General features: G+C 35.9%; 1 protein-coding gene across 1 annotated transcript in view; it reads right to left on the reverse strand.

Annotated features, from left to right (window-relative positions):
- Positions 1–23,091, reverse strand: part of NAALADL2 (N-acetylated alpha-linked acidic dipeptidase like 2) — a gene marked incomplete at both ends in the record, with an annotated part of 329,666 nt that overhangs the window by 94,103 nt on the left and 212,472 nt on the right. Inside the window, 4 exons of the mRNA XM_080349764.1 lie at positions 256–375; positions 1,882–2,087; positions 6,564–6,656; positions 15,053–15,196. Coding sequence (XP_080205890.1) covers positions 256–375; positions 1,882–2,087; positions 6,564–6,656; positions 15,053–15,196 — 563 coding nt within the window. The remainder of the gene's footprint in view (positions 1–255; positions 376–1,881; positions 2,088–6,563; positions 6,657–15,052; positions 15,197–23,091) is intronic.

A 23,091-nucleotide genomic window follows, 5' to 3' on the forward strand; every position in this document is an offset into this window, starting at 1 on the left:
AAAGCTGTAGAGCATGCAAGTACGGTGAGACTTGGTACAATGAGCTGCTGAAACTTTCCACCCTCTTAAAGCAACTTGTCATTTTATAATAGAATTTAGCTCCTTACTGAGTAAAAACAGTTCACGTATATTTGTGAGGTTAAAATGCTTAAACAAGCAACCTTCACCTATAGTTATCTAAAACCAACTGGCATCAAGGCGGTTAACCTTGTAACCTCATAAACCACATATGAAAGAAAGTATTTTATTTCTAACCTCTGCTGCCAGTTGCTGAAGAGAAGGAGATGCAACAGGGTGTAAAGTTGTGTTGCCTCTGACTGGATTATGAAGGCTAACATAGGCCACGACATTTCTTTGAAGAACTCTCTTGAGATCCTACAACACAAGCAGAGCAATGGTTATTACTATGCATCATTCCAATTAAGATTTGTGTTGTACTTTCAGTTCCTTCTGTGAAAAACTGCACCTTGCATTTTTGTCTTCTATGATTCTTTAAGCATTACTTAACTACTACTTCTTACAATATGCTGTTAAGAACTTCAAAGGATATCTTTCTGCTATTTCTTTATATAGCAGAAGTTATCATTCCATTTCACACATCATCTCAACAAAATGCAGACAAGCCCAGGAGGAATTAAAAATTACTACCCTGTAAGGGCAAAAATGAAAACATTACATACTGTGAAACATCATGAAGGCCTTTTAAACTTACGCTTGACAGAAAACAAACTTTAAAAGCAATCATTACTAACAGTTAAATGGACTCACATTTTTAGAGACCAAATTCAAATTTGAATTGCATAACTTTTCCAGTATTTTTATTTTAGACTACAAAAAGAGTATGTACAAAATGTTTCAATTATTATCTCTTTTCAAAAAAGATCCCCTTTGCCTTCTCAGTAATGAATTACTCTTTGCATGAAGTGGTTCTTTATACTGAACAGAAGGGGTGTAATGCAATTACATCTGATGTAAAGCTGACTTGAGGTGGAACTAAACAAATTTTGCTTCCAGGCTGGGTCTTTGCAATTTGATTTTTTCACTCAATCTTGTTTTTGAAGAATAATCATGTTGGAAGTATGAAACCTCAACAAGAGCTAGTTGTTTCTCCTGCATGATAAAAACTAATTAACTCTTCATTTTATCTAGTGTTTTAATTCAGCAACCATGAACCTCTCTGCTAGCTATTTCTTTAATTTATCAACTGAAATCTACTGTAATCATATATGATCAACGATACTCTGATGAGGTATTTTCTTTCAATAAGGTGGTTTCTATTCTGCTGAACCTAAGAGCCCCAAGAATTGTCTGTGTCAGATTGTACCAAACTCCTTAGCACAAATACGTGCAAAGTGAATCAGCACTACCCACGGAGGCACTACAATGCTTATGTAATTAATGTAAAAGATGTTACAGTCCTCTTCTTGTCATTCAGTGTGCTCTTGATTCAGTTGTCCCCACATTAAAACTTTCAATTAAAAATTAGTAACCGTTGAACTTCCAAGAAGCTGAAAAAGCCCTCTGATCTACCCCTGGAGCCTAGGTCTTTTTTTGAGCTTTTCCTTCCTCCTCCAAACCCTGGCAATGCCCACTTTTACAGTCTTCTACTGAGTTAGGGAGGGGAGTCAGCTCACAAAGATGCTGTACATGCAACCTCCACAGCCATGGGAACATCTTGCAGTCTCATTATCACACACGCTCTGTTCCACAGGAATTGCCTCTATAGACGTTTTCACTCCATTTGCTATAGAGTACATGAAGGCACATAGTTTTCACAGACCAGTTAGTGAACCATAATTTCTATGTAGTAATTTCATACCGTTTTAATACTTTCAAAAAAAGTAAGCATTATTTTAATGAGTCCTGCTACAATTCTTTTACCTCCGCCCATTCATATGAACCAATGTTCCCTAATGATGTTCCTCCCCACGAGCAGAAAACAATGGTCCGATCAGGTGTCCATCCTTTCTTCACCTTCAACATCAAGGCTTGTAAAAATGCTGTGATGACTGCAGTGCTACTGGCCCATTCTTGTCCACTGTAAGTATTTAAACTGCTGTGATGACTACCAATGATGACGTACCTGTCTGACATGTGAAAAAAAGACAGAAAAGAGAATCTTACTTCTTCTGGATACCAGCATTAAAAGAATTTTTTAAAAACCCAAAAGATTAACTGTATTAGTAGTCTGTGATGTCATTAATACAACATAAAGCTGTCAACAAAAACATATGATCATGTGCAAGACAATCATACAATATAAATGCATAAACTGTGAATACTACTTAAAAATAAACCAGTAAATAAATACAGGTATATATTTTCCCAATTTAATTCCCATGCCCTTGACTTTATTATTTGCTTATTACTCTCCCTTAAAATCTGATATATACAATTTTTACATTCAGGACTTTGTCATATAGATAACCTACTAAGGTTCCATGCTCCCATTAGAATATTATGAAAAAACACAAATTAATAAGCAGGAAGTTCTATCTTCAATACATATTAGTGTTCAAAGAAGAAAACAAAAGGTGTGGTAAGTACAATGAGAAACATGGAGAAAATACATAAATTATCAGTACTCCCTCACCTGGAAGACTGTGTTCAGTGTTCACCACCCTATCTCAAAAAAGACATTGTAGAAACAGCAGTTGAGAAGCTGGTAACCAGAACGGTTAGATATCAGGACTTAGACTTCCATGTAAGGAGACACTGAAAAGACCTGGATTGCAGGTTTAGAGAAGAGACATGACAGAGGAATAGAGATAATGAATGATACAGAAACGGTAAGTCAGACCTAGCACCTACGATGATAGTGGAAGAAAGTATTTTATCAAATGAAAGGCAAGAAGTTTCAACCTGAAATAAAGTATGACTATGGTTATCCAGAAAAAAAAAACACTTTTTTTTTTTTTCCCAGAGAAATTAAATGAAATCCTCATCTCTCATGGCATAATACATAATCTAAATACTAACTCACAAGTGTAAAGAACTTTATTCTATTCCAAAAGGATGATGTGATACAAAACAACATGAACAACTAGTGTGACTGGTGCATGTCAAGAAGCCTAAGGAGAGTTACGCTGAATGGCTTATAAAATTCTAGTAGACCTTCTGTGTGAGATGAATTCACAACCAAAGTATTTTTGACGCATTGTGTTCTGATATTTAGTGAAGTCTTTCTGGTCCAGATCTAGACTTTTGAAGGTGTTTTTTCCATGTTTCAGGATACTGATAGAGAACAGAATAGTTATCAAGTGATGTGAGATCCACAATTATCTCTGGGTGTCATTTGGGTTTCAAAAAGTGCAAAAGGTTTTCATTTGCTAACAGTATTCTTTCTTTATTCATTCTTCACTGGAGTCAATACACTGGAATGTAGCAACACATAGGTGGTACAATGCCCATGTTTTATATTGCTTATAAAATTAAATATCTAGTCCTCAATATTTTTTGCAGTAACTGCTACCCAGAAACAATTTTAACTGAACACCAACATACTTTGGTTATAAAACCATTCTCTATCAAACTCGAATTTTACCAGTTTTGTTCAACAAAATACACGGCAATGTATTTTATATGGAATCAAAAATGCTTTACGAACAAGGGATCTGTGATCTCGGTATTACTAAATATTTTCAATCAACTGCTTGGGGATATATAGGTACGTAAATTAAAATTTCCTTCTAAAAGCAGATATGCAAAATGCAAATTTAAGTGGACATAATAATATAATGTAACAAAATGCAATCTAAATCACATAATTTTGCAGATTGTGTATGGCATCATGAGATCGCAGAATCACAGAATGGTTGGCATTGGAAGGGACCTCTGGAGATTATTTAGTCAAACCCATCTCCTAAAGCAGGTTCACTGAGATGTTTCATTACAGTGAAACATTCATTCATTGACAGTGAAAAATCATAGGATCTTCAGCTCACTTAATGTTAGGAATTAGGAACAGAAATTAATGGCCTTACAGGCTTCTAGGTCATTAGAGGATGTGCCACTAACACGGGGTGATCAGAAAGGATCAGTGCTTGCCCCATGTTATAACCTCCGTGCAATCTGTGAACAGTGTATGTGAAGGGGAGTGGAAAGAGACCATATATAAAATAGTATAGGACATTTTGATGAAGAAGAAAGCTGCAAGCAGCAACTTACTGTAGGAGATGCCAGCTGAATGAACAGGGGTAAAACATAACAGCTGGTGCCTCCTTTGAATTTCTTCATCTTTGCACATCTCTCACTCTTGAACCGAGGCAATACCCTGAAGCACATGACTATACAAAAAGCATAGGAGAAAGGATGACCATGCTTACAGAAGCAGCAGCTGCCCTTTCTCATAATCATTTGCTGAAGCACATAGAGAAAGAGATCATATGGTAAGAAAAAAGAGAAAGAGAGGACTAAAGATAGAGAAAAAATATTCATCAGATACTTTTGAAAGTGATAAGATGGGACAGTGTTCAGGGTGGTGATGGGTGGGATAACAGGGATTTACTATGTTTTACCATGTTTTTTAATATTGTGATATATATCATTTTCAACCATGTCCAACAGAACTACAAAATCAGTGTTATATTTTTTCAAGTTTTAAAAGTGTAGCAGCTATAATATTTCCCCTGCTTCTAAATCTTTTAATATCTTGGTTGGATTTCAGATGCTCATTGTTACTCCTCAGATCAAATGTCAAAAATGTTTGTGTGTGTGTTAGGAAGCATTTAAGCAAGACAAACAAACACCCAAACAAAACTACTAACAAAACCAAATAAAAACCAACCAACCTAAAAACACCCCAAAAAACCAAAACCCGAAACAAAAAAAAACCCACAATGAAAAAAAACACCCTTGGTGATGCTGTGGTCTTTCCTTAGGCACTAAAGATGCATGAAACTAGCAAACTCCATCAAAATGACAGAGAATCAATGCCATGAAAACACCAAGTATTCAAATCAGTTGAGATGGTATGGCTATAGTATCAACTAGGAAAAAGCAGAGAAACAAATAAAGGTTTAACAATTATTCTGTACCAAATGTTGTCCATGGTGCACAACAGGCTTAACTTATCCCTGGCCTTGTTCAGCAAGATATTTACAGGACAAACCGCTGGCATTTGCGTAGTTCTCCTGACTTCATTTCAATATATATCCTTAAATTCTTAAAGTTAAGCATATACTGATACACTTTTAAAAAACAGCTTCTTAGTCAGAATACAATAATAAGATGAAAGTTTCAGGTGTAGAGAAGATAAAGAATTTATTAAACATAAACTAATACAAGCTTCTTATTTCTTGTGTTGCTTCTGTTTCAGTAGACAGTATGTCTAAACATGGCAGTTTCTGCCTCTGAAACTCTGCAACAGATGTTGCAAAACATTAACAATAGCAGACTAGTAACTTCAAAGTCTTGAAGGAAATTAAACCCTATATTGAAATTAAATTCCCTGTGCCTTTTTTTTTTAAAAAACAAACAAACAAGCAAACAAACCAACCTCTTCTAGTGAAAAGTACAGCATTCATCACATAGAAATCTAAGTCATTATTTCAGGAATAAACTGCACCTCCTTCATTCCACCACTTAAAATACGAAATAACTGGCCCATTTCCTAAGAGACTTTAATTTGCAGCCTTTCTTCTGAACATAATAAAAAGAGTATTAAGCAAGGCAAATGTGATGATGTTTTGATGATGCCATCTGTACATTAGGAATTGGACTGGGTCTACACACTTTGCAGCTTGTAAGTGGCCAACAACAACGTTCATTTGTATTGCAGAAACCCTTCAACTTTTAGTCAAATACACTTGCAGACAGAATAAACTCAAAATGTTTTTTCATTCCTATGAAGTCCTGATTATTGTATTATCTACATACAGCATCAAAGGAGGGAGGGGGTTTGTGGTTTATGTCACAGTTGCACTCAGAATCTTACTGTTTAATTCTTAGAGATACAGAACAGTAATTATTATTCCTAGATGTGTATACAATTAGCTTAAGGAATGATTGTAACACAAAAAAAGGCTGCAGCAAGTGTGATTAATATCTTAGTCACACATTTTTGTACAGTATAATCACATTTGATATTAGATTCTTAACTAAGCCATTGATCATGCTGCTCCACACCTTCATTTCAATGAGACACCTGAAGTTCTGGACTTGAAGCATAGAGTTTATTTATCTCAAAATTCTGCTGGCATTAGAAAAAAATCAAAACCTTTTCTGAAGTTGTATATGCAGCTTGCATAGTAATTCAAATAATGCAATACAGTACACTCTCAAATTAAAACCAACATAGTTACTTGGTATAAAATACGAAAACTCTCTATGGTCTATGTGTAATTCCTGCTTATTGAGAAAACCCCCCCCATATATTTTAACTGTAATAGCCCCTTGAGCTCATTTTCTGTTTAACTCTTATGCTCTTTTTTGTCAAATCACAAAAAGACTACAAAGGTGCTCTCCTTCCTCTGTATTAGTGCATTATCTAGCAAAATAGGACCCTGATCCAAGCTATGACTCCCAGACATCATGAAACAAATAATCGATATAGGGCTACTTACCAGGAAATACAGTTCCTTTTAAATATCCAACAACATTAGAAATTGTCTTGTAAGTTGTGACTGACTGAATATTCATACTGATTATTTTTTTGCCTGTCAAAAGATAAAAATAAAAATTTTAAAAAAAAATATGTTAAACTTGTTTATCCAGTCAAGAAATCTAGAGGTGACGATATAAGTTCTCCACACATTAAAAAATAAATATTTTTTTTTTTTTAAAGTAAAAACAAAGAAAAAAAGATACTGAAGAGGAACTAGAGATTAAAACATGAAATATTACATTGTTTCTTTAGTAGCATTATAGCAGTCAGGTTCAAAGCTGGAACCTCAAGAGATCTCTGTGCCTTGAATTAAAATACCATTCATTTCACCCAAAAAATGCTGCCAGAATACACCAGAAAAAAATAAAAAGAGTAGGATTTACATAATTCCATGTTAAGGAAATTTGTCTTAATCTTTATAGGTTTTTCTCATCTGATCCTTTGCCTAGGTCAATCTTCCAATAACATTCACAAATAATAATAATTCACAAAATTATACCTGGTTCACATTGCACTATTCTTCTGGAGTAAACTCCCTATGCTAAATGAGATGGGAAAATTTAAATAGTTACTGATCACTTTGCCAGCATAGCCTTTGGTGATAACCTTGTGAATTTATGCCAGCAGAAGACAGCTTTTGTTGGTTTAGCTGGTATCGACTGAGGAAATGGTGTAAATACATCAGCAGGAAAATTCCAAGATGTGCCAACATATGAGACTTGCCAGTATTGCTACGTCAGTCGAGACAGGATACAGCCAGAGAAAAGTAAATGTCTGAGGTAAAAGAGGTTAGAAAAAAGAAGTTGTCCTTTGCTGAGAATGAATGTTCTCTCTGTACCCCGAGTGGGACAGACCAACCACACTAACTCCTGCAGTTTGTGGCATCAGAAACAAAACAGGTACAGCGAGCTGCTGATAACTTTAAAATGTTTCATTTTCATTATAATAGGCTGCATTAATATTCATCTCATCGGAAAGGTCATGACTTCTATGTAAGAAAAGTGGAAATGTCTTAAACTGTTTTAAGTTAAATGCTTGCAATTGTCTGACAATACCCAGGGTGTCACCCAAGACCTTCAGGGAGGTTCTCTGACCTCCATGGTCCTGCACAATCCCACCGCAGACCTGTGTTTGAAAGCATCTTGGAGTCAGAATTCCTTCAATGTCCATATCCCAATTGTCACAGACCAAAACTAAAACATTCCACGGATCATTTTGTTCTCTATCTCCCTGGCTATTATCCTCCCACAGATGTATTTCTAACAGTTTGTTTCCCAAGATGTGCGGAACAAGCAAGTGGGGAGTTTACTGCAACATGTAAAATAATACATCTCGACGATACTGTTCTTCAAGGTTCATTTGCTGGTACTTGACTGGTAAATTTACTTTAAAGTTCTCTTAAAATAAAATCCAATAGATTTTCATTCAGTAGTCTTCATTGATATTTGAAAGAAAGCAAACCAACTGTTAGGATCTTTCTTTGTTTAAAAAAAAAAATGTACTAGCAATATTTTTCTACTTTATTCTCAGACAGAACCTTCTCTGTTATCAATAGATGTGTCCTCTACGTGACAACTCTGGTTTTGCTAGAACACCAAAGTAAAAAAAAATGCAAGTCAAGCATAGTCAGTTAAAAATAAACCACACCACATTATTTTGCAATAATCAATCACAGCAACTTAATATTTTGATCTGTTATGCATATGTTGGGGTTTCAGCCATAATTAACGTTCCTCTCCTGAAGGACATTACTGTAAGGTTTATTCACACTATGTGGTGATGAATTATGTTTGTTCTATAAATCTATGGCTATTATTGTAGAATTCTTAAAAAAATATTTCATTTAAAGAAATATTAATTCAAAGAGTTCCCAGCACTGTACTGTCACCTACATTCTTTTTTTAGTCTTTTAAAGCAATGTGAAAACAGCTCATGCCATCCATGTTGACAAAACAGCTTAAATTTAATCCATACTATTCAAGTTACTTCTTACTGTGGTTTCTCACCACAACCATTCTAGAATCATAGAATCATAGAATTGTTTTGGTTGGAAAAGACCTTTTTCAAGCCAAACCCAAACTCATTTCTTTTTCTAGCCTAACCATACTTTAGATATATATGTTTCTTTAGGCCTCACTTCAGACAAAAATAAGATAAATCCTTTTGAAGACAACTGACTTAACTATTTTCCCTTAGTCGACATCAGCTATTCAGTCTTCAACTGTCAATAAAAAAATAGAAAATTAACTTCTGGCAATACACACATTCTGGAATCTGATATTTGAGTTAATAGCCATGAAACACAGTAGTCAGATTACAGTGACTTGGGCTTAAAGGCTTAGTACACCAGATGAAAAGGCTGAAAGCACTCTTTGGAGTATAGAGTAGAAGTGAAATTTAATCCCCTTTTAACAGTTGTGACAACAAACCTCGATTCCTAATGCTGTCTTTTAAAGATCTTGACAAATTTCTCTCTCTCTTTTTTTTTTTTTCCTGTAGTCTCTAGAAAACTATGAGGAGAGTTTAGCTTAACATTATTTGAGATACACTTTGGGGTTACATAAGCCAAAAGCCACTTCTGAAATAGAAGAACAGAAAAGTATTTATTGCCAATATTTTTATTTATTTCTTGAATTGAAATATGTAAATTGTCTCACACCAAATGACTACCTTCTCCTCCCAAAACTACATAGTTATTTTTAGAAATGCATGGTTATTTCCTACTCATTTGATTGACAATTTTAGAACTACAACTCACAGCCTGAAAAATGATTTATGTTCTATTTCTTTTTTTGCTTTTAAACTTATCCCAAGCTCATACCAACACAGAGGAATATAAGTTTTATCCCCATTTTCAAACATGTTGGTTAAATACTTGAATATTGATCATACTAAACACCTATGATCAGGCATTTTTCTGAGCATTCCTTTGAGTACTAGATTTTTAAAAGCATCATTACGGACTCAGGTTTGAAAACTGAACTATTTGACATGATGTTTGCTACTCATATACAAAAATGGCCCTACATGGACATTTAACTCCACAGTAGAAGCATCAGGTACTAACTGAATTCATGCATTTTGATGACATAGTTCTTGGATCATAAAACCAGAAGTTATTCGAGAAGACTGCAGAAACAAGGTACATTGAATAACTTCAAGCAACCAAGTTTTTAACATGAATATAATTCCTGCTGAAATCAGCATAAACCACACCTTACATTATGCTCAAATAACTCCATTACTAACCTTTTGAGCACACACTACCAAGTTTTTCAGACCGCCCTGAAGGCTAAAAACTTTTTAAATAATGAAAACTACAGTTTTCCTAAGTTATTTGCCTCAAGACTTTAAATAATATCAAATACCACAGAACATGATGATACAGTAAGAACTGCACTCACTGCACTCAGTGTAGAAATACCATAAGCTATTTACATACAACGAATAATTAAATATGTCATAGATTTCTTATATTCTATTGGTGATACTGTGCAGAATAATATGGGCTGGTACATAATATTTGGAATATCCTGCTAAATATATCAATATGACAAGTATACATTAAAACATATGTAACAGCAGATTTTGCTGTCATTCGAAACAAATGCTTCATTTTCATTAGTTATTTTCCAGAATAAATGAGTAACATTCCATACTACTACTGCCATACCAGTCTGCCTAGTTAATGGGCTTTTGAAATCTTACTGGACTGTGAAAAATATATTTTAGTTAGTTCCCAGTATTTCATCATGTCAACTTAAGTGCAAAACCTTATCTACTCCACATTTTAAAACAGTTTTCAATTAAGTTCAAATATAGGACTTTAAATGAAGAAATGTAAACATCATAAGCATTTTATGTAACAATATAACTTTTTTACCAAAAAATGCTATACGCAACATAACTTACATACTCCCAAAAGCAAATAAACTTATAACATAGTATATATTTAATGATTTACGTATTATCTCTGAAAAAAATCTTGTGCAACAACATCAAATTGGATAAGTAAAAATCGATAATGAATCTATGACAATGTACAGTATTGCTGAATTATAAAATTATTTGTGCAGGAATATGTCAAAACTGCTAGACAAATGTCCCTGTAACAAAATCCTTAAGCAATATACAGTCTGGATTCAGTCTCTTTGAAATCTAGTATCCATAATTTTTTCCCCTACTAGATTTTTATTTGATTAACCAACTATATTGGCTACTAAAAATATACTCTGATTTTTAAATGGATATTCATGGGCCAAGTCTTGGGAAACGGGAGGGGTGCCTGAGGACTCAAGGAAAGCAAATGTCACTCCAGTCTTCAAAAACGGCAAGAAGGAGGATCGGGGTAACTATAGACCGGTCAGCCTCACCTCCACCCGTGGGAAACTGATGGAACAACTTATCCTTGGTGCCACCTCAAGGCGTATCAGGGATAAGAGGGTCATTAGGGGCAGTCAACATGGCTTCACCAAGGGGAAGTCATGCTTGACCAACCTCATTGACTTTTATGAGGACATAAGATGGATGGATGATGGCAGAGCAGTGGATGTGGTCTACCTTGACTTGAAGAAGGCATTTGACACAGTCTCCCACAGCACCCTTACAGCTAAACTGAGGGAATGCGGTCTGGATGACCAGGTAGTGAGGTGGACTGCAAACCAGCTGAAGGGAAGAAGCCAGAGTGTCGTGGTCAATGGGGCAGAGTCTAGTTGGAGGCCTGTATCTAGTGGAGTGCCTCAGGGGTCAGTACTGGGGCCTGTATTATTGAATATATTCATCAATGACTTGGATGAGCGAATAGAGTGTGCTATCAGCAAGTTTGCTGATGACACCAAGCTGGGAGGAGTGTCTGACACGCCAGAAGGCTGTGATGCCATCCAGCAGGACCTGGACATGCTGGGGAGTTGGGCAGGGAAAAACTTAATGAAATATAACAAGGGAAAGTGTAGTCCTGCATGTGGGCAGGAACAACCTCAGGTTCCAGTATAAGTTGGGGAATGACCTATTAGAGAGCAGTGTAGGGGAAAAGGACCTGGGGGTCCTGGTGGACAACAGGATGACCATGAGCCAGCACTGTGCCCTTGTGGCCAGGGAGGCCAGTGGCATCCTGAGGTGTATTAGAAGGGGGGTGGTTAGTAGGTTGAGAGAGGTTCTCCTGCCCCTCTACTCTGCCCTGGTGAGACCACACCTGGAATATTGTGTCCAGTTCTGGGCCCCTCAGTTCAAGAAGGACAGGGAACTGCTGGAGAGAGTCCAGCGTAGAGCCACAAAGATGATCAAGGGAGTGGAGCATCTCCCTTATGAGGAAAGGCTGAGGGAGCTGGGGCTCTTTAGCTTGGAGAAGAGGAGACTGAGGGGTGACCTCATTAATGTTTACAGATATATAAAGGATGAGTGTCACGAGGATGGAGCCAGGCTCTTCTCGGTGACAACCAATGATAGGACAAGGGGTAATGGGTTCAAACTGGAACACAAAAGATTCCACTTAAATTTGAGAAGAAACTTCTTCACAGTGAGAGTGACAGACACTGGACCAGGCTGCCCAGGGAGGTTGTAGAGTCTCCTACTCTGCAGGCATTCAAAACCTGCCTGGATGCCTTCCTGTGTAACCTCATCTGGGTGTTCCTGCTCCAGCAGGGGGATTGGAGTATCTGATCTTTTGAGGTCCCTTCCAGTCCCTAACATTCTGTGATTCTGTGATGAGTCCTCAAACCCAGTCTTGTATGGTCATTAATGATGAAAAACCGTTTATAAATTATATTCCACTAGACAGAATTACTACAAATACTCAAGAGGTTCATTGAAAAGGGATGATTTGTGTCTGACTGAAATCTACAAACTGGCAGATAATTTAAGGAAGAAACTTTACTGCAACACTGCAAGGCAGCTTTCTTCATATATATTTATAGGGGTACTTCAGTTTTACAACAACCTTCACAATGTTGTAGCAAATATCTTAGCAATATCCTGTAAAAAAGAAAGCTTCAGAATGCACAGCTTCTCTTTAAAACTGCACTTTTCCTCTTAATTGCCCATTTTTGTGGAAAAAGTTCACGGGAGTGCAGAATTTCAGATTAATGAGGATTAACAATGATGCACCATACTAAACAAAAAGCAAAACTAATTACTAACTTCAATTAAAACAAAGGTAATAACTAACTTCAATTCTCACTATTCACTTTGTAGGTTCTAAGTGTTCAATATATCTCAGGTATTTCTCTCCATATCCTCCCACTCCCTCTGTCACATTATGTCTCTTGAAAACTGCAAGGCTAAGGGAAAAAAGAGGCAATGTGAGAAAACTATATATAAATGTTTAATCATTACTGATGAATCTGCTGTTCAGCTTTTTGAAACATACTGATGGCAGAATGATGATCATTTTATTCTAACAAATTTTAAGCCAACCAATCATCTGAATTGCTCATTCACGTCTTTCGGCAGATAAGTGATAAGCTCTACGTCAGAAGTGAAAACTCTCTCTTAAGCTTCTTCAGATCAACAGGAAGACTGCAAATTCAGCCTTCACTGTTCTCATATGCATTGCTCTGTTCAGCATTTTCTCTTTAGCTATTAATATTATTATTAAATAGACAAGATTTCTTATCATGATATCAGTCTTTTATCTCTTCCATTAAGACTGCTACAGAACACTTCAGCACACTATGCTCCAGCACACCCACAGTTCCACCATTATTTCAAGGCAAATTATATAAAAATGCATTATAGAATTATGCAAGACTACTTATAGACCCTACTTGCTCAATAAACTAAGAACTTTAAAAAAAAAATCTCACATAGATTACTGCAGTTCAGAAACTTTCCATGAAATCAAACACAAGCTGTTGTGTTCACCCACAGTAAGCCAGATGTGGATTGGCTTTTACTAGTTTGGTAGCTTGGAATATTCTTTCTTTCCAGAAATATTCCACCACACAGAATTCCTGGCTTTTCAGGGAAATAAAACAAGATGCATCACACCTGGCACAGAAAAAGTAGAACAAGCAACCCTCCAGGTGATTCTGTTCTGCAGCTTCCACACCAAGCTTTTTGAGGAAGGGACATAGTGCAGCCTTTTATCTTTTCGAAATGAATGTCACTTGCCAGCCCAAATTCATGCTTTCATTTAGGCACTTCAGCTGTTGACAATTCCTGCAATCCTAGCGAGCTTCACACATCCTATCTGGAATGGTTCAGCACTTGTTCCTTCCACATTGACCTTTCCCATTTACACAGTCTTTGTCTACTGGTTGTGGAGAAGATCAGTTCATCTTTAAAATTTTAATATCCAGTCAGCCATGCATAGAGAGCAATAGTCCTGCCTAACCACAACAGCTTAAGCCATGAAGTATTAGATCTTTCTGCTTTATTTTAGTATGTGTAACTACAAATGCTAACACAAGTCATAAAACTAATCAACCTTTTTTATGACTTGTATTTTATTCCTATTCCACAACAACTTTCCAAAAGCAATAAATAAGTGATACAGCACATACAGGATAGTACAATGGTTGCCCTTAAAATTTGCTTTTACTGTTCTCATCACAGGATACAGTGGTTAACTTAGTTTGCCTCCCCTTTCCAGGGCCACTGCTGCAAATCAATTCATTTAAATAGGCATTATAATAAAACATACAATTTTTTCTGCCTTTTTTTTTTTTTTCCTGGTGAAAGTTAGACTACTACAAAACAAAAATCAAAACAGAATTACTGTTTAAACATGCATCCCATCCAGAACACTATCCGGAAGGCATTCATTCCTTCATTGAAACATTGTGTAGTATCTTTGTTAGAAGGCTGTATTCTCACTTTTTTCCCCCACGTCAGCAGTAAGTTGTTCAAGAAAGAATCTGTATGACTTTGCTAATGGCAGTATCTAAGAAGAGAAACTCTGAATGCATTCTTTCATTACATGTAGCTCTACTCAAGGTATTTTGTTCTTATCATTATGACCATTTTCCTGGTGAAACTTGGAAGAAAAGGTGCCTGAAGGTTGAGACACCAATACACTGTTTATTCTATAGCAGGTACAAACTAAGGAACACAGAAAGACATATCACTGTTTAGAATTATAGTAGAAAAAAGACACAGAATAACTTTGATAGCGCTCCTGGTGCCTTAATGTTAAAATCATGTTCTTAGTAGTACAACAAGGCTTAAACAAGCCATACTGCAGCACTAACCAAATCTCCCTAGTGACAGTATCTAGGTAGAGGCTGTTTTTAAGTCTATATTAAAGATCAGAGCTTAATGCCTTACACTAAGAGGCTGCCTTTCCACCCCCCAAAAAACAACTTCCATCTAACAGATTATGGGAGGATAATTTTTAGATCCTTCATAGTCTCTTCTAGAGAGCAGCTAAGCAAAACATGATCAGTGAAACCTCTTTGGAGTCCTTGAAAAACATTTCATAGTTAGATGAAAAGATTATTTAAAAAGCATTACCTGTAGCTGGCATTTGGAGGGGTATACACCTGTCTTTTTGAACAGTGTCCTCAGGTAAGGAAACAAGTTTCTTGGCAAGCACTGCAGAAATAGGTTGTACTAACAGTGTTGTGAGGTTCAGTCGATTTTGTCTGTAGCTTCCATCTTAAATGACAGAAAGACATCAGCAATTTAGTAAATGAAAATTAGAAAATTTCTCTTCTGTATCAACAAAACAAAATAAGCAAATGTCTCCAATAAAGCTTAAAACAACTTATTTAGATAAGCAGTGATTATTTTTTACTTACCTTACTGAAAAAAAAAAAAAAAAATCTCTTCAAGAATATGTGCCACAAAATTACCAGCACATAATATAGTTTTTTGGGCAATGGTTCCACAAGAAATAAACTGTCAATGAGTCCAAGTAGATATTAGATTGTGTACGACTTAAACACAACAAATTAAATTTTATTTGTAATTAAAGAAATCAGAGAAAAATAGAATTACTGATGAGGAATAACTTTCAAATTCAAGTAAGAACTGAACACAGACTTTCAGGGAAGAGCAGAAATTTAAACAGCCTGAAATTGTGTGTGTCTGTCTGCACTGAATGATGCTACTACAAGGCTGTTTGCTTTGGTAGGAATGCCAAAATGTTTAAATGCTACAGAAGTAGTGCTACCAAAACTGTTTGAGGGGTGAGCTATCGCACAAACAAGGTTTTGTGAGAACTCTGACAAGAAGCACACCAGAGAGGATGTACGTTGATGAAATACTGGCATCTTGATGAGATGTGATTCTTTGCATATACCAAAAAGCCTGGAAATCTGAATATACATCTTCCCCTTTTAAAGAATACAATCTGATCATCTCATTGACTCAAAGTGGGGTCAATGCAGCTAAGGTGACTATAGGTTATTTTATAAATGCAGGGGGTTTTCTGTGATCCAAGGTTGAAGGCTCAGCTGAAAGAAGTGTAGAATAATAGTGTACTAAACAGATACGTCAAATGGAGGAAGGTACAGACCAGAAAGCATCAGAATACTTCATTTACAATTTTAAGATCTTAAGAAGAAATCTCACAATATCAGCAGATTCATACATACTTTAAAATCTCCCTTTAACTGAAAATGGTGAGTTTCCATACACATGACTGTCTAACATGCAAGCATGGGAATGAGATTTCTCATGAGATATTTTGGGAGACCAAGCAACAAAACTGGAAAAAAAAGCAAACTCTGCACATGGAAATGCTTTGAAGCACTTCAGGACAAAGTGTGCATCTGTTTTTCTCAACTATTTCAGCTGCCCTAATAAAGCCATCACCTCTTCCCATGGAAAGCAAGACTCTTCTTGCAGACAAAAAGCCCACAATAGAAAAGGAGTGAAGATTCATAGCATGGGGCAGAAAACATCTCCAGAGCAGCCTTCAAAACTCTAAAAGCCTTCCAGTATACCTGCCCATACTGAATAATTTCCAAACTTACAACTAGAGGTTCAGAATTCAATGCTTCTCTCTTGAGAGCTCTATGAAACAAATACCACATTTTCCATATTGACATGGAGGTTCTTCACAAGCAGAAAGCAACCTTCACGTTCTGTGCGACTGCAATCACTAAGGAAAGAAGCTATCAGAAATCGGCAGCATGCATTCTAATAAGTTTCTATAAAACTGCTATCAGGAGCATTGGTACTGTACCACAATATAACAAAATAAATCCACACGTATCCCCCTTTTGTTTTTATTTTTGTGCGAGAAGCTGTCGAGACTTCTTACAGCATGTCCTTAATCATAATGCAAAAATTGATCAAGGTTATAATATTTAAATATGGGAAACAAACAAACAAACAAAAACAATCCCAAATCTGTTGTTCAGCTTTAATACACAGTGAAAGTGTTTTCAGTCTTCACTTTGAAAGAATTAGACAAAACATTAAGTGGAAAGGTGAAACTGGTTCAAAACATGATAATTTAGAAAAAGTTTGGTCTGATCAAAGTTGGGCAGGATTGAAAATCCCTCAAAGCTGTTACTTCAGTGAACTGATGATAAAAATCAGTTTGCTCAAGCTTTGAGGGCCTGTTTTGGGAATCAAAAAGCATCCTAGAATGTCCAACAGAGATGTATAACTGAGACATTATCTTCTGTCTATTGCTTGTCAATCTGCAGATTACTACAGGAGCAATGAAGCTCAAAACGTTCCAGATGAAAAGCATCTCTGCTTTCTCCATTTATCCACAACTTGAGCTTCACACCTGAATAAACTGTGAAAGATCAACTCTCAAGAACAATTTACAGGAGAAAACATCCAATGTTTGAAAAGGAATCACTTCACAATATAAGATGGAGTTTGATGCATGGAAAAAAAAAATTAAAAAATTAAAATACAGAAAGGGAGAGTTAAGTCATCTGGAATAAAAATAGGAGGAATTCATAAGGACTTGCCTAGGCAGGTGGCAGAATCTCTAGAACTGAAATATTTTTAAAGAAAAGATTAAATAAAGATATGGTCAATCTCTCCTCCCTGAGGCAAGGTGCTAGACTAGATGTCCTCTTGACATATTTTCCAGGCCCAATTTATAATCGATTCTCTAGTAACTGAACTTCCAAAACTATTAAGTAAAAAGAAGTATTGGAACTATTTAAAAAAAAATGCTTTGAGAAAAAAACATGTAAGAGTTCCTTTTCCCCCTGCCAGCCATTTATTAGTTGCCATGAGAGTTCAGGAGGCTGAGGAACCTACCTGCACATCACGATCAGGGTTCAAAACTGAAAGGGTCAAGACCAGCCTCCCCAGTAAAACACAGTTCACACTGAAAAATCTGGAGATTTCCAGGGCTGCTACTTAAAGCACAATCATTCAGTTTTTAAATACTCATGGGCCTGGTCCTACAGAGTGCAGTGAAACTTCATAAAGAAACCAAGGTACTGAAAGGACTTAAGGAGGTTCTTGCCCTTTCCCTGCTGGATGCCAGACTCCTTGGAACACACTGTGCTTTCAGGATCTGTGAGCACAACAAATGCTTTGAGAATAATTTAAATTTCAGATTTTGCTTGTAATGAAATTTAGTTTTATAGCATGAAAATCCTCCTAGAAACAGAATTCCTTTCTTTATGCAAGTCTAACAATTTAACTCTGCCAGGCCCAGAACTGCTATTAATTTAAGAAAGACTCTAGAGAACATACTGGAATGTAAGAAGAAAAATATGCTAATCAATTATGAAGTTAATTTTAGTAGCACAAAAAGAGGCAATCTCTAGAAAGCTTCTGCATAGACAGTGAGAACTACATTCCTACATTTGCAGTGACTATGTTTTGTGTTTTCTTTTACAATGCAAGCATAAACCTTGAGCATCAGTTTCTGTACTGCTCCGTCTGGGATACACAGTTATAACCTGGTGTTTCATAATGCTCTATCACTTAACTTACTGGTCTTAGTAAAATGTTCTGAGATTTCTGAAAAGTTTTTGCTGGGAGAATTTAAGAGTGATACTTGTGTACCATATGCCACTCAGTTCTGGGCTAAGTACAATTTTACCATCATTTCAATGACTTTTGTCAGGGCTGAAAATTCAGAGCATATGAAACAGAAGAGAATCAAAATGTCAAACTTCTCTAGTCAAAATGCAATTACTTTATCCACAGCTTCTTCAGTATTATTCAATTAGGCTTTTATTTATTTTTCCCTAAAAACATTTGTGCTATAAGAATCAACCTTTTGCTCATTTTTATTTAAATTCCAGATTCAGAGAAAGATTGGACAGAATATTGTATTTCATTGTTATCTATGTACTAAAGTCACCTTCTGCCAGGATCTGATGAAAGAAAAAGTTAATATATAAAACTGTCTAAAAAGTTTACTGATAAAATTCATTGAAATAATTCTTTCTATGACCTGAAACACTGTTTTAATGATGTCCTCCCTAAAATACGGAAAAAAGTAGTGTCTGACTGAACACTGAACCATAATTGTACATACCCACATCTTTGACTTTCTGCTGCATTAATAATAGAACAGTATTAGTTTTGAAATATCTGAAGTGAATGGCTCATTTATTTTTCACCTTAAGCTTAATAGAAATTTGACAAACAGTTTTATGCTGAGAAGAGACACTCCAAGCAAGACTTCACAGCACACTATGAGAATAAATTAGAGCATAAAAGATAGAATAAAGTGCGTTTGGTCAAATAAGATGGTTCTGTCATTAATTGCCTGAAGTAAAATGTTAGTTCAATGCATTTCTGTGAAAGAGGTATTCTTTTATTTGTGCATTTTCAGTGCATCTTCTACACTGCCCTTTGTCAACACTTGATCTTGTATTAACCATGACAAAAACAAAGATTTATAAACTGATACATGATAGACACTTATATCATTTGTGCTTTAAACCTATATACAGCTTGGTGATACATTCAGTAGCTGTGAGGCTTCCATTTGCTCTCATAAAGCCAGTTACAATGATTTCTTTATAATTCCCTGCAAAATCAGCTTATCTGTGGTATCCCTAGATGTATCTAAGGGACCGTGCAGTGCCGACTACAGGAAGACTCCATCAGTCAACTGGTGGTTCTAGGTACCAAAACCACATCTCTACTGTCCATCATCATAATTCTGATATGCAGTAGCTATTTTGTCACATCTTCAGATACAGCTGCTTACAATACTGTCCATGAGCAGCATTTTTAAGACAGATGTGACTCTTCCTCCTCAAAAAGCAGCCTTCAGTTAAGCCTTCATACCTTTGATTAACACTGCTAGACAAGGCTTGGACTGTCATACTGAAACATTATACATCAAATTAATTTCTTTTTGTTGCTGCTGTTTCTGCACATTGCATTTCCAATGAATAGTTCCACAAAGAAACAGCTTTTCCTGACAAATACGACTTACTTCTTATATGCTTTTCAATCACACTATTAGTATGAGGATAGTCATACTCATATGAAATTGCAGGTTCAAGTAGATTCTTAGAATACAGGTGTTGTCTAACCTCTGATATGACATGTACCCATCTGCTACACCTCACAGTCACTGATGTATTTTTTTCCTTCCTAAATTCTCTTTTTGAACATGGGAAGAAAAATAAACTGATTGTGGCTGTCACTTCTGGCTGTAAAAGGTCAAAGTGAGAATGCTGATGCATAAAAAATGAAGGTGTTCTCCAAGCACTTACGAACAGGAAATTCTGGGAAAGCCCCACACCTGCTCAAGCATTTGGGACTTGGAGCGTCAGAGACATGTTTTTCTGCACATGAAGTCAACTGGAGAGCTGTTCTTCCATCTCTCTAAAGTAAAGAAAACAATGTTCCATGGAAACTGGTATTCTCAGTTACATGTACTAAAAATAGTGCTGATTACCCTACACTGCTTAAAATGGAACTCAGAATGGATTTTATTAATGGGAAGGAGAAGACCACAGCTTCAGACTTAGAGAGTATCTTGGGAGCTGTAAGCTAAAAATATCAGCAAGGATAATAAAAATAACTGGTACAGAAAAATGTTACTGAAGAGAAGAGCAGAACACGGAGCAGATGCCTATGGAGCAGAAGTAGTAACAAGCATTTTGCTGCTATGTCTTTATTCAGTTCTCTATGAACTATTCACCAGAATTACAGTGTGGAACATATGTCAATTTTGAAGTACTCTGCTTCAGTAGCCACTGGTAGCAATATGGAGGAAAATATTTGCTTCTCTTTTGTAAAAAAAAGATCTTTGAAGTTCTGCAACCAGGGATTTTAACAGCAGTCCCAACTAAGGGCTTTCAAAGCAGCTTTACAGGCAATGAAGCATGAGACGATGAACTGTTCTGCCAATTACAACGGCATTGTGGCAGTTTGCATTTCAGGATGAATGATTCACAAATGGACGAGGGTTGCTTAGAACTCTGTGCTGATCTGACATATGGGTGGGGAAGACAGTGTGCCTACAAAGGGCTTTTGCATATTTACAGAAAATATAGAACTTAAAGGCAGTGAGGAACAATAAGTTACTAAGAGTAGTCTGAAAGTATCTGAAAGAAATTTTCAAATTTTTCTTCGCAGTTGTGATGGATACAGAGACTTTTTTAGAAACACTTTTAAAAAAAAATTCCACACCCTCCTGATGTCATGAGTTAACAAGAAGAGTTTAGAAGAAAAGCAAGGATATCATACACCTGTGAGAAACTTCCAAGAGATAACAAGACCATACATTCATTGATACATATAAAAATGCATAAAACTGTGGAAATAGTTTTGCTTTACAAAGTATATTCACTGTATTCTCTTTACATCGCATTTTATCAATGGAATGGATGCAAACCTGGATGTATATTAGTCAAGACTGTCTCTTTAAACAGATTTCTGTTGTCCCTAAAAATAAAACTGGAAATTCTATAGCTGATATGAGAAGAAAATACACCTCTAGAACCTGCTGTCATCTTTTCCCTCCCTCTCAGGGAAATGTGCTTAATGGATATGAAAGAAAAAAAAAAATGTCACCCCCCCACATCTCTTAGTGCAAATCACTTTTGTCTTAATGCCTACGTAATGTACTTTAAAAATACTGTCAGTCTTATTTCTCCTTAAGAGAAATAGAATAAAAAATAACACATTTAGTTTGTGAAAGCAAAACTGTTTTGACACACTGATGCAAAACCACCTCATTAATCCCCGTTTCCTTCTAAAAATATGTAATAAAATGGCAAAAAAATCCACCAAAACCCAAAAAACTCTTCATACTACTCTCACCATTTTGCATCCTCCTTTCCACTCAGCTTTTTATAGTGGGCTCATCATTAAAATCACACAGAAGTATCCAAAATACAACAAGATTATATAACTCTTCTAGGCTAATTTACATAGAAGTAAAATTTTTCCTTTTTACGTAACTGACAATTGTGTAACCACTAAGTCATGAAAAGAAAAGAGCAATTCTTCCACATCTTACAAATAGCTAAAACACATTCCTATGTTCTAGTAACAACGGGATGTAACAGGACAGAAAGGACAAGGTCATTCTCACTTCTTCCTGTATCAGCAAATGCTTGTGTCACTACTGAACTGAAAGGAGCTCTCCACTGAAAGACAAGAGTTTGGGCCATGGGACACACAAACTGCTACCCGTCCTTTTGACAGTGATAGTAGATATTCAAAAGGACTGAAAGGAGTTGTATGGGTTACAAGACAAAAAATAAATAGCCTTCAATACTTTAAAAATAAGCTTATTTAAAAAATCCAATAATCATAAATTTCAGTTTCCGCACAATTCATTCTTTGCATGCATGCTGAACTCAAACCAGCATCTTCACAACTTTGGTATTTAATTTTGGATCCTGTTTGAGGTATTCTTGACACCAAAACATCTGCTTAACGTCTTCTACCTTCATAAAATTTCAGAATATAGATACTTCACACTGTAAGGGCGTGTGGGAGGAATAATCAGAGCTAAAAACATTGAAAACACTCAAAAACATTAGCCATGTAAAAGATTCACCACAAAATGCTGCAACAATGTTATTAGAGTCTCAAATTGGGTATTAAGCATCATTAAGGACTAAAAAAACAAATGCGACAACACAAACTTTGAATCTTTGCACCAAATTAGTGATTGAAACATAATACATAAAATAATTCTACAACACATTTACCTTTAACTGATAAACTGTGTTTTCCTAAAATATGTAGAGGTATCAATCAAGTGGAATTAAGTAAAACTGCTTGATTAATCTGATGTCCAGAATTACCGCATAATCCAAAATATTAAGTCTCACACATACATTTGGACCTTTTTTTAAATCTTAAGAGTAAAATTACTTCATGAATCCTGTATCTGCAAGTACATCTACAATGTTCTTGAACTAGAAGCTGGAAGGAAGCATATATGCACGTGTGTGTGCATGATGGAACAAAAATAATCATAATAAAAATGTACTAATCTTGACAGAGGTAGATTTTAAATCTGAAATACTATAGAACATTCTGAATTCAAGTGACAAACACATTATGGATTTATTAGTTTTACTGAAAAAAATATATTTGGGCTTGTGCCTGAGAGCTACTTGGGTCTGTCCCATCTGCCT

The sequence above is a fragment of the Nesoenas mayeri genome, assembly GCF_963082525.1.
Source record: "Nesoenas mayeri genome assembly, chromosome: 9".
In the NCBI taxonomy this organism is placed as follows: Eukaryota; Metazoa; Chordata; class Aves; order Columbiformes; family Columbidae; genus Nesoenas; species Nesoenas mayeri.